This window comes from Hylobates moloch, unplaced genomic scaffold (assembly GCF_009828535.3).
Source record: "Hylobates moloch isolate HMO894 unplaced genomic scaffold, HMol_V3 SCAFFOLD_4, whole genome shotgun sequence".
Lineage (NCBI taxonomy): Eukaryota > Metazoa > Chordata > Mammalia > Primates > Hylobatidae > Hylobates > Hylobates moloch.
Window position 1 is genome coordinate 172,087,717 of NW_026652279.1, and position 13,725 is coordinate 172,101,441.

Here is a 13,725-nt window from a genome sequence, read left to right on the forward strand (position 1 = left end):
GAGTGAGGCCGTGTGCTTATCGGAGGGGATGGCAGAGCAGAAGCAGTGTCCCCATGAGTTGTAGGCCTGGACCCTATTCCCAGGTTCCATCCACCTTTGTGTTGGATGCTGACGTCTTTCCCTTTTTTTGCATTCCTCTGTCATTTTGGTCAAGTACCTGCTCTGGGAACTTCCTGAGGAGCGAGTGCATGCGAGGCAGTTAATCCATGTGAGTGCTCACGGTTGACTCAGGTGGAGACAGTTAGAGGAAGCGATTTCCACCCCCGTTTCAAGGGGTGCTTCAGTGTTTCTGGGCTCTGGTGCTGAGGAGCCCCATGCTGTTCCTCATTCTTGGTGTGAACAGGTGTTTCTCACTCATAGCTCTTCGCATCCTTGTTTCTGGGCTTCCGAATGACTGCTGTTGTCTGGGGCCTTGGTCTTCTTTCGGCCCGTGCCGACGCTCGTGGACACCTTCGGTCTTGTGCCTTGCGGTCTTTCTGTTTAGTCGTGTGATGATTTCTTTGATTGACTTCTGCTTATATTTTTGGTTTTCTGTATCAGGAACTTTCATTCTGATGTGGAATGACTATCATATTTCCTTTTTCCCCTTTGCTCCTTCATTCCCCCCCTTTTTTAGGCAAATGTATTTGTCGTCCTTTCATGCCTTCTTATAATTAAGGTTGGCACACTAAAAACACTTTGGAAGTGCTGTCCGAGAGTTGGGACTGGTTGACTCTTGTTTTCTGTAGGAATCCCTGGTGTTCATGTTTTTGGTCACTTTTTCTCTGGCTCCCATTCCCTAGGTAGGAGGATGTAATCCTTCTGGTAATATTGTGGGTATCTGGGGAGCAAAGACACCCTGGGGTGCAGGGAAGGTGGTAAGAGTTCACGTGGGTCTCTTGTTTTCAGCACACGTGCCCCTGCTCCGGGTTGTTGCTGGCGTCCTCCAGAAACTCTGAGGTCTGGAGAGGTGAGCGTGTACCCCGTTAGGCACACCCGCCACTGAGGTGGCACCACCAGGGACCCTGATGCCTGCAGCTTGTGCTGACTCGTCACCCCTCATGCAGCTTCCAGTGCTGGTTCTGGTCGTCTCTTTCTCATTCTTTTTGTTCTCGTGAGTTTATGCTTCTTGGAAAAGCCTGTTAACTGTCAGGATGCTGTGGATCTGGGGAGGAGAGGCAACTGATAGGTGGGCTCGCTTTCTAGTCTCTAACCTGAAGGGAAAGATGGTTTTTGTATTTTTTGTTAGTCTTGATGCTGCTGCTTTGGTAGAAAACCCACAGACTGAATAACCACATTCAATAATTCTCCTTATTTTATGCAAAGCTGAAGGCCCTGTGACATCTGTTTTTCTCACTGCACAAAGAGCTTGGGCCTGAGGCTTGGTCGGGATGCTGTGCAGTGCGAATGCTGCTGGAGAGGACCTGGCAGCAGAGCTGCTTTCTGGGCGCCCCTTCTCCCTGCTAGACTCAAGGCAGCAACACGTGTGTGCTGGGATCGGGGCCTCTTGTTTTCACAGATAGGTGCAGAGGGAGGTTTTCCTTACTCAGAGTATTATATGTCTGTCAGTTAGCAGTTGTCCTGTCTGTAAAACTGATGACTATTTCCCTTTGTGTCGCGTTTCTCCAGGTTGCCCGAAGCTCAGCAGAGAGTCGGAGGCTGCTTTTTAAACCTGATGCCCCAGATGAAAACCCTGTACCTCACGTATTGTGCCAATCACCCTTCTGCAGTGAATGTCCTCACGGAACACAGGTGCACTCGCTAGGCGTCTGGGCAACGGGGAGGGTGGATGGCTCTGTGTCCTTCAAATAGTGCATGAAATAGTATGATGCTAATAGTCCCTTGGTTATTAAAGGGTATGAATTTTAATTACCCTTCAAAATTAGTGCTTGAGAAGTACTGGTAAGAAATCTTTAAAATGATGGTATTTTTGTAAAAAGACAAATCTTTTTGATGTCTTCCTTACAGCCTGAAGCCCTTTGGCTAATAGGTTGAAGGGGTTAGTAAGTGTTCTGGGGTGTAGCCACAAGCTTAGGGGTCCTGGAATCATATTTCAGTTCTTAAAACTGGAAGTACATGAGCCCGAGTTACATCAGCTGTAAAAGAAAGTATCTCATTTCAAATTAATATTAGGTTTTATACACAAAACATTACATTGGAGACCATTAGCTTTTCAACCTGAAACTAAAAACAAGTGCAACAGAGAATGCACAGATGTTTTGCTTATTTTATGAGGCAAGACAGTGTCTGCTTCCTGCGAATTGGAGGAAGATGTTTCTCAGCTGTTCCAGTTATTGAGGAAGATCTCGGTCATTAGTGAGTGTTAAGAATTGATTTGTTTGAGGATTGGAGGATTGGCTTGGAGGAGACCACACCGGGGCTGAGAGAGCTCAGAGGCTCACTTTCTGCTTCTAAAAAGATTTATATTAATGTTTTACAAAAAATTAATACAAAGATTTGTATTAATGTTTTAGAAAAAATTTCATAATTTCTTTTGAAAACAGAAATTCACACATTTTCGAAACCCATAAATGGAAAAAGTATTGTTTTAGTAGCATGAAGATAAATGCCATTGTCTTTCTAACTTAAATATTTAACTTCAGCTTAACCGAGCATTTCCACTTAGAGCCTCGTCAGTGAACAGGTGTTGGTTCCCTCTTTAGAAGCACATTTGGGGCTCAGGTGTGGCACTGTGTGGGTGTCTAGGACAGCTCAGACATGGCAGCAGGGTGGACTCAGCTCTGGCTCTGGCTGCTCCCTTCAGGCACTGCAGTCTCTGGGTTTCAGCTTCCTTTCCTGAAGGAACTCATTCACAGGGATGTTATGAGCGTTCAGCTAAAACTGTCAGCAGGTCAGGTCAGGGTGAACGCGCCAAATGCTCAGTGAATATTCGGTTGTCTTCTGTTGTTTCTTTGTTGTTGTTGTTGTTTTAAAGACCCTGGATAGTTACTGTTTCCTGGGTGTGCTCAAATATAAAAGGATTAAGATTTTTTGAACTTCCTATTTGTTAACTGAAGCATCTGCAGCCCTGAAAGGAAACAGCAGCCTTGAACAATGCAGTGAAAGGAAAGGAAGTTAGAACTCACAACAGTCGCAGAAAAGGAAAACCCAAAGAACCCTCCCTCTGCACCTCCCGCTTGGGAGTGTCCACAGCGCCTCCAAGCGTCCAGCGTGTTTCCAGTTGTGCGCTATTCCCCCTACCCCTGGGAATTTATACATTGAATGAGATTTCCAGAAAGCGCAATGCAAGTGTTAACATTTGTTATCTCTGGAAATTCTTCAAGAATTATTGATGGAGTGATGAGGAAGATGAACAGAAAGTTCATCTTTCTGGGGACCTGTCCTAAAGATGACATTGAAAGTCACTAGGACTGTTAGTTTCCTAAAATGCGAAGCCATTCAAGAGCGGTGCTTGCGGGCGTGTCAGCGCTGCGTTGATCCTCTTCTCTGTTATTACCTTAACGAGTGTGTCTGTCAGGTCTTAATGTACGTGTAGCATTTTCCTGAAGTAACTGGAAGAAAGAATACAGGTGGGTTTTTGAGTCAGGAGAGTCTTTGTGCCTCCTTCCCAGGGCTTCCCAGAGAGTGGAGGGACAGGCTCGGGACAGCGGAGGGCCTGCTTGGGACAGCAGCCCTGGGGCAAGTCACTGTTGCTTTAGTGCTGGGAGTCAGAGCTGCAGCGAGAGGAAGGTCCCCCGAGCCAGCAGGTGCCACCACTGTGGAACATGAAGCTTGTGTGCCCTCCCGAGGTCCCTGCGCCACGAGAGTTTCCGCCGTGTTGGCCACAGATTCCTCCCCACCCCAAAGAGCGCGGCAGTGAATTGGGGTCAGGCTTCCCTGTGCCAAGGCTCCTTCCTCCCTCCTGCCTTTGTGGTTGAATTCTTTCTTGTTCCTCTTGCCGGTTTTTCCACGTGTGTGATGGTCTTTAAGCTGCCACGCCTGTGGGTAGACTAGTCTGCTCATGCTGTGGAATAATTTTTAAGGATTGGTTCAAGTGTAGTGGGTTGAAGTTTAAAGTCTTATTTGCGTCCGCACTGTCCTTGTGTTACTTGGGTTTAAATTCTAAGTGTGAGCCCTGCGAGCGCAGAATGCCAACTCTGACCATTTTAGCAGCTCAGACCTTCTGCGGTGTCCGGTGATGACGGCAACACTTGTCCATGGCCGGCTATTTTGAATGAACTATGGGTGTCATAATTTAGTCTTTGAAAATGATTTTTTTCCCAGCAGTTTGTTCCTCTGCGCTTGGCTCCATGCTTGCATGTGTTTTGTGGCTGCCGTCAGCCCACAGCACTGTGTTAGTAAGGACTGAGGAGACCCACTGTGTACGGGCTGCTGGCATCAGCAGAAGTGAAGCTGAAAGAGCTGTCTTTGGTCAGAGTAGCTGTAACTAGCTGTTTCGTTTTATGATGGCACTATTTTTTTTTTTTTAACTTCAAACTGAAACTAAAACGATGATCCACAAACATTTACAAAATTTCATTTCTTTTTTAACTGTATTTGTTCTGGCATTGTAAGAGTGTCTTGTGGATATTAAAAGGAGTTTTGCTTGCACACATTTCACTTTTTTGGCTTCAGGGCTTTTTTTGAGGGAGTGGTGATGAGGGTAATTCTGTTGTTTTGTTAATTTTTCTCTGCCGTACCATAGTTAGGAAATTTCACAGGTAACCCTGAAATATAAATAATGACCTGAATGAATTTTTCTTTGATTCTTATTTTGGTGGAAAAGGTACTTATGTGAATTACATTTAAAGGAGTTGAAATATATTTTTAGTATCATAAAGTTTGGTTTTCATGGGACTGCCTGATAAATTCTCTAACACCTAGAGAATTGTTGGTAAAATATAAATTGCTCCTGTCTGAAGCCCTCATGTCACTCTATTCATGCTTTAGGAATGCATAGAGTGAGTAGTAGGAAGAGGAGCACTTCTGAGTAAGAACTGGGCGGAGTAGAGGGACATGTGTGTGCGGAACAGGCTGTCCATGGTCAGAGGGGCCGGCCATGCCATCCACATAACAGGGGTCCACCTTGGGTGCAGAGCGTCAGCTGTTCTGACGGCAGTGATGGTGTGGGCAGTGGCCTTCATGCAGGCTGGCCTCTGTATCACTTGCAAAATTGTAGGTCTGCCCCACCCAGTGATGTTTGGAGCATTGATGTCTATGAGTGCCTGCCCTGGTGCCCAGCATGGTGAGCAGTCCTGTGGCTCCTCCTCTGTCCTTGTGGTCCTGCTGTCCACAGAGTGCTCACTGTTGCCCCAGCAGAGAAGGGGGCAGGGGACAGTGGCTATAGTGGCTGCAGCGGATAGGAGTCTGTCCTGGACCCTCTTCAGTTCCCCACCCATCTCCCCGGGGAAGGTGGATGTTGAGGAAAGAAGGCAGAGGACGTGTCCATATTTAAAAATGATAGGAACACATGCGGTGTGCTCATGGGCTCATGTCAATGCAGCCTGCACGGTGAGCAGGACACCTTGCTGTGCAGGTGTTACCCACAGCAGGCCCCTGAAGATAGCACTGTGCTTTATTTCAGTAACCTCCAGCCTGGGATTGTTTCAAGGAAATGATTTTTGGAAAGCACAAAGTTATAGACAAAAGATGCTGAGTTGTCTGTTGCCCACAAAAGTGCACTTGCTCTTGTGCGTGCGTGCTCTCTCTCACAAAGACAGACACCACATACACACACTCGGAAGTACTCTGACAGTTTCTGTGCTACTAATTTTTAAAACAGCATCAACACGATGGGCAGCTTTACAGAAATAATTATGAAGCCTTATATATGGAATTGATAAAATGTTTCTCGTCATAATTTTTTATAAGTGGATATATGCAACATGACCCTTTTTTATAAAAAATACTTGCTTTAGTATTGATAATACCTGTTAAGTGTGTATATCTATGTGTTTATTGAAAGTATTTCTTGTTGGCAAGGACAGACAGAGGTGCTCCACCCACATCGTTACTGTTTTTACGCAGCATAGGACAGCACCCTGGCCTTGGTTAATGAGACCACCCTGGTTTTGTAGAAAGCATTGAGATGTAAGTGGCCTTCTCGGAAGGTCTTATGTGCTTAGGAAGTGGAAGGCTGGTTTCCTAGTGACTGACTGGTTTTCAGCATGGTGTTTGAATTGGTTTCATTGGAGGACATTATCCCTGGCTGCCCTGGCAGGGGATCCACATGGAATAAGGAGGGTGAGAAGCGGGAAGGGCTGGCACCACCCTGGCTCTCAGTCCTCCTTATGGGAAGCTGTGTTGAGGTTGAACTCTCTGAAACTGTTAATATTTACTGTTTGTGAACTCAGTCTCCTCTGGGTTAGCCTGAACACTGTCTGTCTTTTCCCTGGGAGCCCTCGATGGTTCTGTTGTCCCCGAGACCTCTGGCAGTAGCCAGCTTGGCTGGAGTGGGGCAGTGGGAGGCTCCTGTGAGACCAGAACCAGAAATTGGCTTGTTTCTCAGTTTTGCTGTTAGGATTTTCATATTTATTTTAGGACATCGTTTACATAATGAGGATATAAAAGTATCTTTTCCTTTTAAGGGAAAACTTCTAGACTAGGAAAATTTGTTCCTAGGATGAGTGCCATGGGTATCATTTGAACCAAGCTTTGCTGACTAGAGACCCTGGTCTCCTAGGATGGGGCGTGGTGATGGAGGGGGGGTCACCTGGGTCTCCTGGATGGGATGTGGTGACTGAGTAGTCATCCTGGTCTGGACCTGGCGTTGGCTGCCAGCACTGGTGCTGCCTCCCCTCCTTTCTGTGGGCTGTACACTGTCAGATGTGTGGACTGATGGCACATGCGGTTTGAGGGACAGCAGACCCAGGGCCTGGCAAAGACCTCAGAGATCGCCAGTGAAGGGGCGTCGCGGTCGGGTGACTGTCAGCCTTAACAAACGTGGATGAAGAGCTGGACCCCCCAGAAGCCTGCCCATGTCCTCTGCCACAGCCATGGAAACTCTGAGGACAAAGATGACACACATGAGGACCCACTGTAGGGAACGCTAGGCGAGGCCCCGTGAAGGGGATGGTGAAAGAGGAATACAGAAAGTTCCAAAACTTGTTTCTGACTCTTTAATTTTGGGATATGCACTCAGTTTCTTTGTCCACACACAGGGACACCTTCCTTCCTTATGTGTTGTGAGGGTTGAATGTAACAATGCTTTTGAAGTTCTAAAGCATAAATCAGCATTCGCTGTCTGCACACAGGGACCCCTTCCTTCCTCACGTTTTGTGAGGATTAAACTTAAAGCTTTTGAAGTTCTGAAGCCTAAATCAGCGTTTGCTCTCTTCTCTTGCTGCTTCTCGTGCTCCTCACCCCAAGAGCCATTGCCTGCTCCCAGGCTGAGTGCTGGCAGCACATGGGTGGGGCCTGCTTGCTGGACGAACTCACGTCTGGGGATGACCACCGTCAGCATGCTCTAGCTCTTTACCGGAGCAGCTGGGTCCTTGTTCTACCACCTTGAGACTCTGAGATTGTTGGAATCCATTCTGGCTCTGAGTGTGCATGTTTCCACTGGATGGGTCTGCATGGCACTGGTGTGCTGGAGGGCTCTCGCCATCAGTAGGATCTCGTGGAGACACACACATCCTGTGCTGTGTATAGTTACTGTTGCTCATATGAGAGCAGGAACGGGACCCCTTAGGGGTGAGTGTCCCCTTTGACATTTCCAGATGAGCAGCGCAGATTTGGGATAAAAGCTGGAGCCTTCCAGACGTTAAAAGCAACACTTACGTTTCATAAATTCTGGCTGTTGCTCATGGAGATCAGAGAGCCGCCACTGTCTCTCATTGCTAACCACAAGCATCTCTCTTGCCGCTTGCTGCCCAGTGAGGAGTTGGGGGAGTTCATGGAGACCAAAGGTGCCAGCAGCCCTGGGATTCTCGTGCTGACCACGGGCCTGAGCAAACCCTTCATGCGCCTGGATAAATACCCTACGCTGCTCAAAGAGCTCGAGAGACACATGGAGGTACTGCGCTTTCATTCTCTTACTCAGAATCCTTACCAAGGGTTAGTGGCATGGTCAGACTTACTGTGAAAGAAAGTATTATTCATGATTTATTTTAGAAGCCAGAACCAACAGAGTTTACAAAGAGTTTTGTTAAATATTATGTTTTTCTCCTTATTCCAGCTCTATTAAAAAACATTTACCCTTATCTCTCTTTTACCCACTGCTGCTGATTGAAAAGTTTCCAAAAGCTGAAACATGAGAACTGATTTTCAGATAGTGTTGAGATGTCTTATCTGGATCATCCAGCTACAAACAATGTGTGCATAGGTTATAGGGTAATACTGTACTAGTCATTTAATGAATGATTGTGCTGTTTTAATTTTGAATAACAGGTTGCAGCCTAGCAGAAATTTGGGTTAAAGTTACTCTCTTGGCTTGAGTTGACAAACGTTTTCTATAAGGGGGCAGACTGTAGGGTCTTCATCACAGCTACACAGCTCTGCCGTTCTACATACTGCATGTGAACCGTGGCAGTGTTCCAATAAGACTTTATTGATGAAGCAAGTGTTGGCTTCCCCACCCCTGCTGCTCGTGACTGTTCTCTTCCAACTTATGTTTCCCCTAAGTCTAATGGCTTCATGATTTTCTGAAAGACTGACACTTTAATGCTGAGGGGAAGAGGGAATGTTAAGGGTTGAAAAGTATTAGAAAAGTTTCAAGCTGGTCTGTAGAAAGTACCTTTTAAGAAAAGCTTTTCCTTATGAAAGCTAATTGTATCTTTCTTTTACTCAAAGGATTATCATACAGATAGACAAGATATTCAAAAATCTATGGCTGCCTTCAAAAACCTTTCAGTAAGTGATTAAGCATATTGTTTTTTTCCCCCAGACATTATTGTGACAAATGAATGTAAAAGAATTATCAACTGAAAAAGTCAAATGATTAAAAAATGACTTGTGCTGACATGAAAGAAAAACAGAGTCGGCATTCTATGGCTGGTAAACTCCTTTTAGTGGACTATGATAGAATAATTATTTAAATTTTTTAAAATCACAGTATAATTGATGTTAGATCTACTTTTACATTATTTAAAACATTTTTTTACCCTTCATTCATGTTGTCTGTAATGATTTATTGCAAAACAGAACAATGGTGGTTCCATTTTTTCTGCTGTTGTGTTGTCTACCAACTGGTTTTGAAATATGTGCCTTATTTTATAGCACAAGTTATACTTTCTGTTTCTTCTCTTCAGTCTTCTATATTGGCAAATGCGAACAAAACCAAAATGAAAATACAGTTCTTCTCCTGTCCACATTTCTTTTTTGTACAAGTGGCAAAATCTTCTATATCTTTCTAAAATAATACTTAGTATTCCAGAGCAGTTGTGTGTGTTGCTTCTCTTGACTTGGTTTCATGCTTCTAAGCAAATACTTTCAATTCCATCAATTCTGTATAATTAAGCAAATCGCTCAATAGTTATCTGTCTGAAGAAGTAAGATATAAAGCAATAATTGTCTTAAGGATGATACAAAGCAATGTGGCCAGAACTTAAGATTCTGAAAGTTTCTGTCTGTTAACAGTGTTGTTCTGTGTCTGTCAGGCCCAATGTCAAGAAGTCCGGAAAAGGAAAGAGCTTGAGCTGCAGATCCTGACGGAAGCCATCCGGAACTGGGAGGGCGATGACATTAAAACTCTGGGCAACGTCACTTACATGTCGCAGGTCCTGATTCAGTGTGCCGGAAGTGAGGTACTGCTGCCCACGTGCACGCACCAGGGTTTCTGTCCCACTCTCAGGAGCTCGTAGCAGAAGATTTTAAAGGCATCTCAAGCAATGAAAAACATCTAATAGAAGCTCTATCTTATAATTTGTGAGCTACTTTTTATTCTTGACACAGGAGAGAGGCTTATGGCGTGTTAGAGAGGCTTAGAGCTGAGTGTGGACTTGTTGACCAGTTTGATCCAGCTGAAGTCATTGTGGCCCGAAGCCCACGTGAACTGAAGGATAGATAGTGTGCAGAAAGACTTGCAGGAGTCCTGTGCACACATCTGCACGGAGCTGTATGCGCTTATCTGGCCAGCAACTTTGTACCAAGGCTCACTCTCACAGGGACCTGCCGCTGTCAATGCTTTGGGGTCATTATACTTTCCTGTGAAAGTACGCTAGCTGACATATGCTTACGGGGGTCACAGTTTTCTTACGGGTTTAAGTGAGAGATCAACCCAGAGTTTTGGGACATAACCACCCACACAAGTGAAAATCGAGCAGTTTATTTCATGATTTACATTGACGTACATTCAGTGGGTCACTAAACAGGCACCTCTTTTTGAATTTTATTCTACCTCTGCAAAAATAACATGATCAAAACATGCTAAATGACTCATTTTTGAACACAAGACTCCAAGGAGAATAAGAAAACTAAAACTTGAAACTTACAGTGTGTTTTCCTTTCCACCTATAAAATATCACCCCTTCTACATAGTCTTGTAGTTTGGGTACCATAAGAAACCATGATTATAAAAACCTCACATCTTTTCAGAAGAAGTTTCTTTTTGAGTCATGCTCTTTTAAACTTGAATCTGTGGAAACATTTCCCAAAGTGTGTTCTTTATAATATTAGATCTACACAACACTGGTGGGTGTTACTCCAAAATGCTTCAGAGTGGTTCTGATCACGACTGAACGTAATTGGTGGAAAAGATTCTTTATGATAGACTCCTCAGAGACTTGGCTCTGAATGTTCCCAGTGTATGTTGTGATTCTTCAAGAGGGGAATATAGCAAGTCGTTCTCAGTGACTTCTTTAAAGTACGGAAGACTCTTTTCTCAAGGTGCTTTGCATAAGCCTAATGTTCTGAGGAATATACTTGAGGAAACTAATTCCTAGGACTGATTTCACTTTTTTGGGCCGTAGTTTAAATGTCAACATGTGAAAAGGACTGTGGCATTTTTTTTTGGTCACTTTTTGGATTCTTAGGAGCTTTTTTCTTTCACTTATGATCTCTTTGGCTTTTATCTTACTGAAGCAAATGATTTTTAATACATAAATAATACTTTTAAGTCTGATGTAAACCAGGTGATGTTTATGGGGTGGATGAAAACAACACTGAGTTGACATTTGGGAGGTTTGGGAAGTGCCAGGAATTATTAGTAGACCAAAATTGATTTTAACATTTTATCCTGTCCTTTCTTTAGCTTAAAGACTCCACCTGTTCCCCCGACCCCATTAAAATTTATAGGTTCTCTCCTTTTTCTCTGAACCAGAAAAAGAAAATTTTAGCTTACCTGAAAATAGTTAATCACAGAGCTGAACTCTTTAACCAAATATATTTTCAAGATGTTACACAGGCTAATTGTGAGTCCAGGATCTTTTGATGATTCAGTTTATTTTCTTACCTTTTGTTTTTTGAAGAATTTAGAAGTCCGTCTCTTTACCTATATGTTAAAGCTCAGTCTTAATCATATGTTAAGACTTAATACAGAGTTTATCGTAATTGTTTCCATTTAATTTACCCGATAAAACTTGATAGAAATACCTAAACGAGAAATATCATGTAATGTTTCATAGGGCCTAGTATAAATAAGTGAAGTATTTGTGCTCACATTTGTAAGTAGATGTTTTTTAAGAAATGTTTTGGATTTCTTTTTTTGTATTAGGAAAAGAATGAAAGATATCTTCTACTCTTCCCAAATGTTTTGCTAATGTTGTCTGCCAGTCCTAGGATGAGTGGCTTTATCTATCAGGTAAAACACAATTTAAATTTATATTTTATTGTGGATCTGAGGATAATTTCAGGCTGGCTTTGAATTTTGTGTTAAATATTACATGTATCTATCTGTGTATGTGCTGTGTGTGTAGTGCTGTATGTTCAGATATCGACGTACAGCTCCTGTTTGTTGCGTTGTGACTATGCAAGTATATCCTATGTTAATTTCAAAACAGGAAAGAAGTATAAACTGTAGAGCAACCTCAAAAGGACACAGACTACTGTGGCACAAGTCAGTCTCTGTCATTGCCTTCTGTAATTTCATGCAAAATACCTTGCTCCTCCTTGTTACAGTTCTGTTCTGTGAAATGGGTTCAGCTAGGGCTTGTGGGTTAGTGGGGTAGTGTAGACTAAGATCTTGTGTCAGTGGCACGGCACTGCCCAAATGCATCAGCAAATAGAAAGTGATATAAGTGTGTAAGTAGCAGTGTGTGATCGTTGAACCTTTTCCATTTTTGTTTCCCTGCTTTTCTTTGAGAAAACGTGAAAGCAGGTTTGAGAAGGAGGTGCAAGGGTGAGCAGGGCCTTTTCTGTTGCGACAGTGGTTTATAGTGGTGATATATGAAGGAGCTGGTATTTTTGCTGTCTGTCTAGTAGATGCACTTTGCAGGTTTCATTCTTTTTTTTCTGTGAAGTTACAGAGGCTCATATCCTTCCCATCAACTTTCTGAGGACTGGCCAGTCACCACGTAACCACTGCAGCAGAAGCTGCCACTTCGTATTCTCTGGGTTGCATTTCATTGTAGCATGTGTTGTTTTGTGTTGGCCCAGCGAGGTAGTTAGAGAACCCTAAGCAGACACTGTGCCTTCACAGAGGCTCTGCTGACACCCAGAGAGGACTTGTCGTCATACGCTTACTCCAAAACACATGCTTTAGAATTGGTGAATCACATATAGGCACAGACTCAGGAAGATAAGGCTGTAGTCCGTAAGGCCACTGCTGAAGGGAGGTGATCTGTGGCTAAGATAGTGCCCGCTAGAGTTTCCCCCCAAACTAGCAGCTACTTCTTTGTTAAATGACCTTGATAAACCTAAATCTCTGTCCTTTCTGGTCAGCACTATCTGGCTTCCTATTTTATATCCCCAGAATCTCATTCCAGTGGCTGGAGACAGGGGCTTCTCGTGGCAGGCTTGAGTCTCTGCCTGTGTGGCTGGTGCTCACACTGGCTTTGCTGTTGATGTGTTGACAGACTGCTGGAGCTCATCTCAACAACAGGATTTTATTTTTCCATTCTCAGCACAGTGGTGAGCCATGGTCTCTGTATCATCAGTATCCGTTTCTACCATTAGAACACTGGCTTTGGGGGATGCTAAAAAGCGTTCGGTCCAGCCGCAGTCATAGTGTTCTATACATTGATGTTCAGATGGGCTAGGTTAAACACAGTTGTGCGGTTTCATTTTCTGTAGGACTTACAGCTGTTAAAGTACTTATATGCATCATGAATCTTGGAAAGGAGTTCACAGTGTGTAGCATTTTTTAAATACGCTTGGCCACAGAAGTGTCCAGCAGTCTCCTCTTCCACCTGCCATGCTTTAGGATGAGATTTCTCTGCCTGGGCACTGCTGACGTTTTGGACTGGATCATTCATGGCCAGGGGCTGGTGGCTTGGTGAGACTGTCCTGGGCACTGTAGAGTATCAGCAGCCTCTCTGGCCCTTACTTGCTGGAGGTCTGAGCCCCTGCCAGGTGGTGGCACTGCCACCCATTCTCTGTGGGGACACGTTCCCCACACCGGTTGAGCAGCTTTCCCTCTGGAGGTGCTTATGCAGAACGCTGCTCCACAGCTGATGGAGTGCTCCCCAGGCAGCGCAGCCCAGACGCCACTGCCTCTTCCTGAGGACTTGGTGGGCCACCATGTATGGTGGTTTCTGTCAGCTGCGCCAGGTTGTTTTGTGTTCACTTCTGACTTGTTTGTAATGATGACTTTGTACCCCCTTTCTGGTATCTTTCCATTGACATTTCCTGTTGCAGTTACCAATTTCTTCCATTTTCAGGGAGCACTGGTTTGCCGACCATTTTGTGCATTGTGTGCAGCATTTAGCACAA

The 13,725-nt window shown here is 44.3% G+C and overlaps 1 protein-coding gene across 17 annotated transcripts in view; it reads left to right on the forward strand.

The window, feature by feature from the left end:
• The window catches only part of ARHGEF7 (Rho guanine nucleotide exchange factor 7), a 190,833-nt gene that overhangs the window by 151,321 nt on the left and 25,787 nt on the right, over positions 1-13,725 (forward strand). For all 17 annotated transcript variants that reach the window (XM_032151319.2, XM_058438074.1, XM_032151317.2 and 14 more), the window contains 5 exons: positions 1,609-1,731; positions 7,795-7,933; positions 8,710-8,769; positions 9,516-9,662; positions 11,570-11,656. In XM_032151319.2, coding sequence (XP_032007210.1) covers positions 1,609-1,731; positions 7,795-7,933; positions 8,710-8,769; positions 9,516-9,662; positions 11,570-11,656 — 556 coding nt within the window. The remainder of the gene's footprint in view (positions 1-1,608; positions 1,732-7,794; positions 7,934-8,709; positions 8,770-9,515; positions 9,663-11,569; positions 11,657-13,725) is intronic.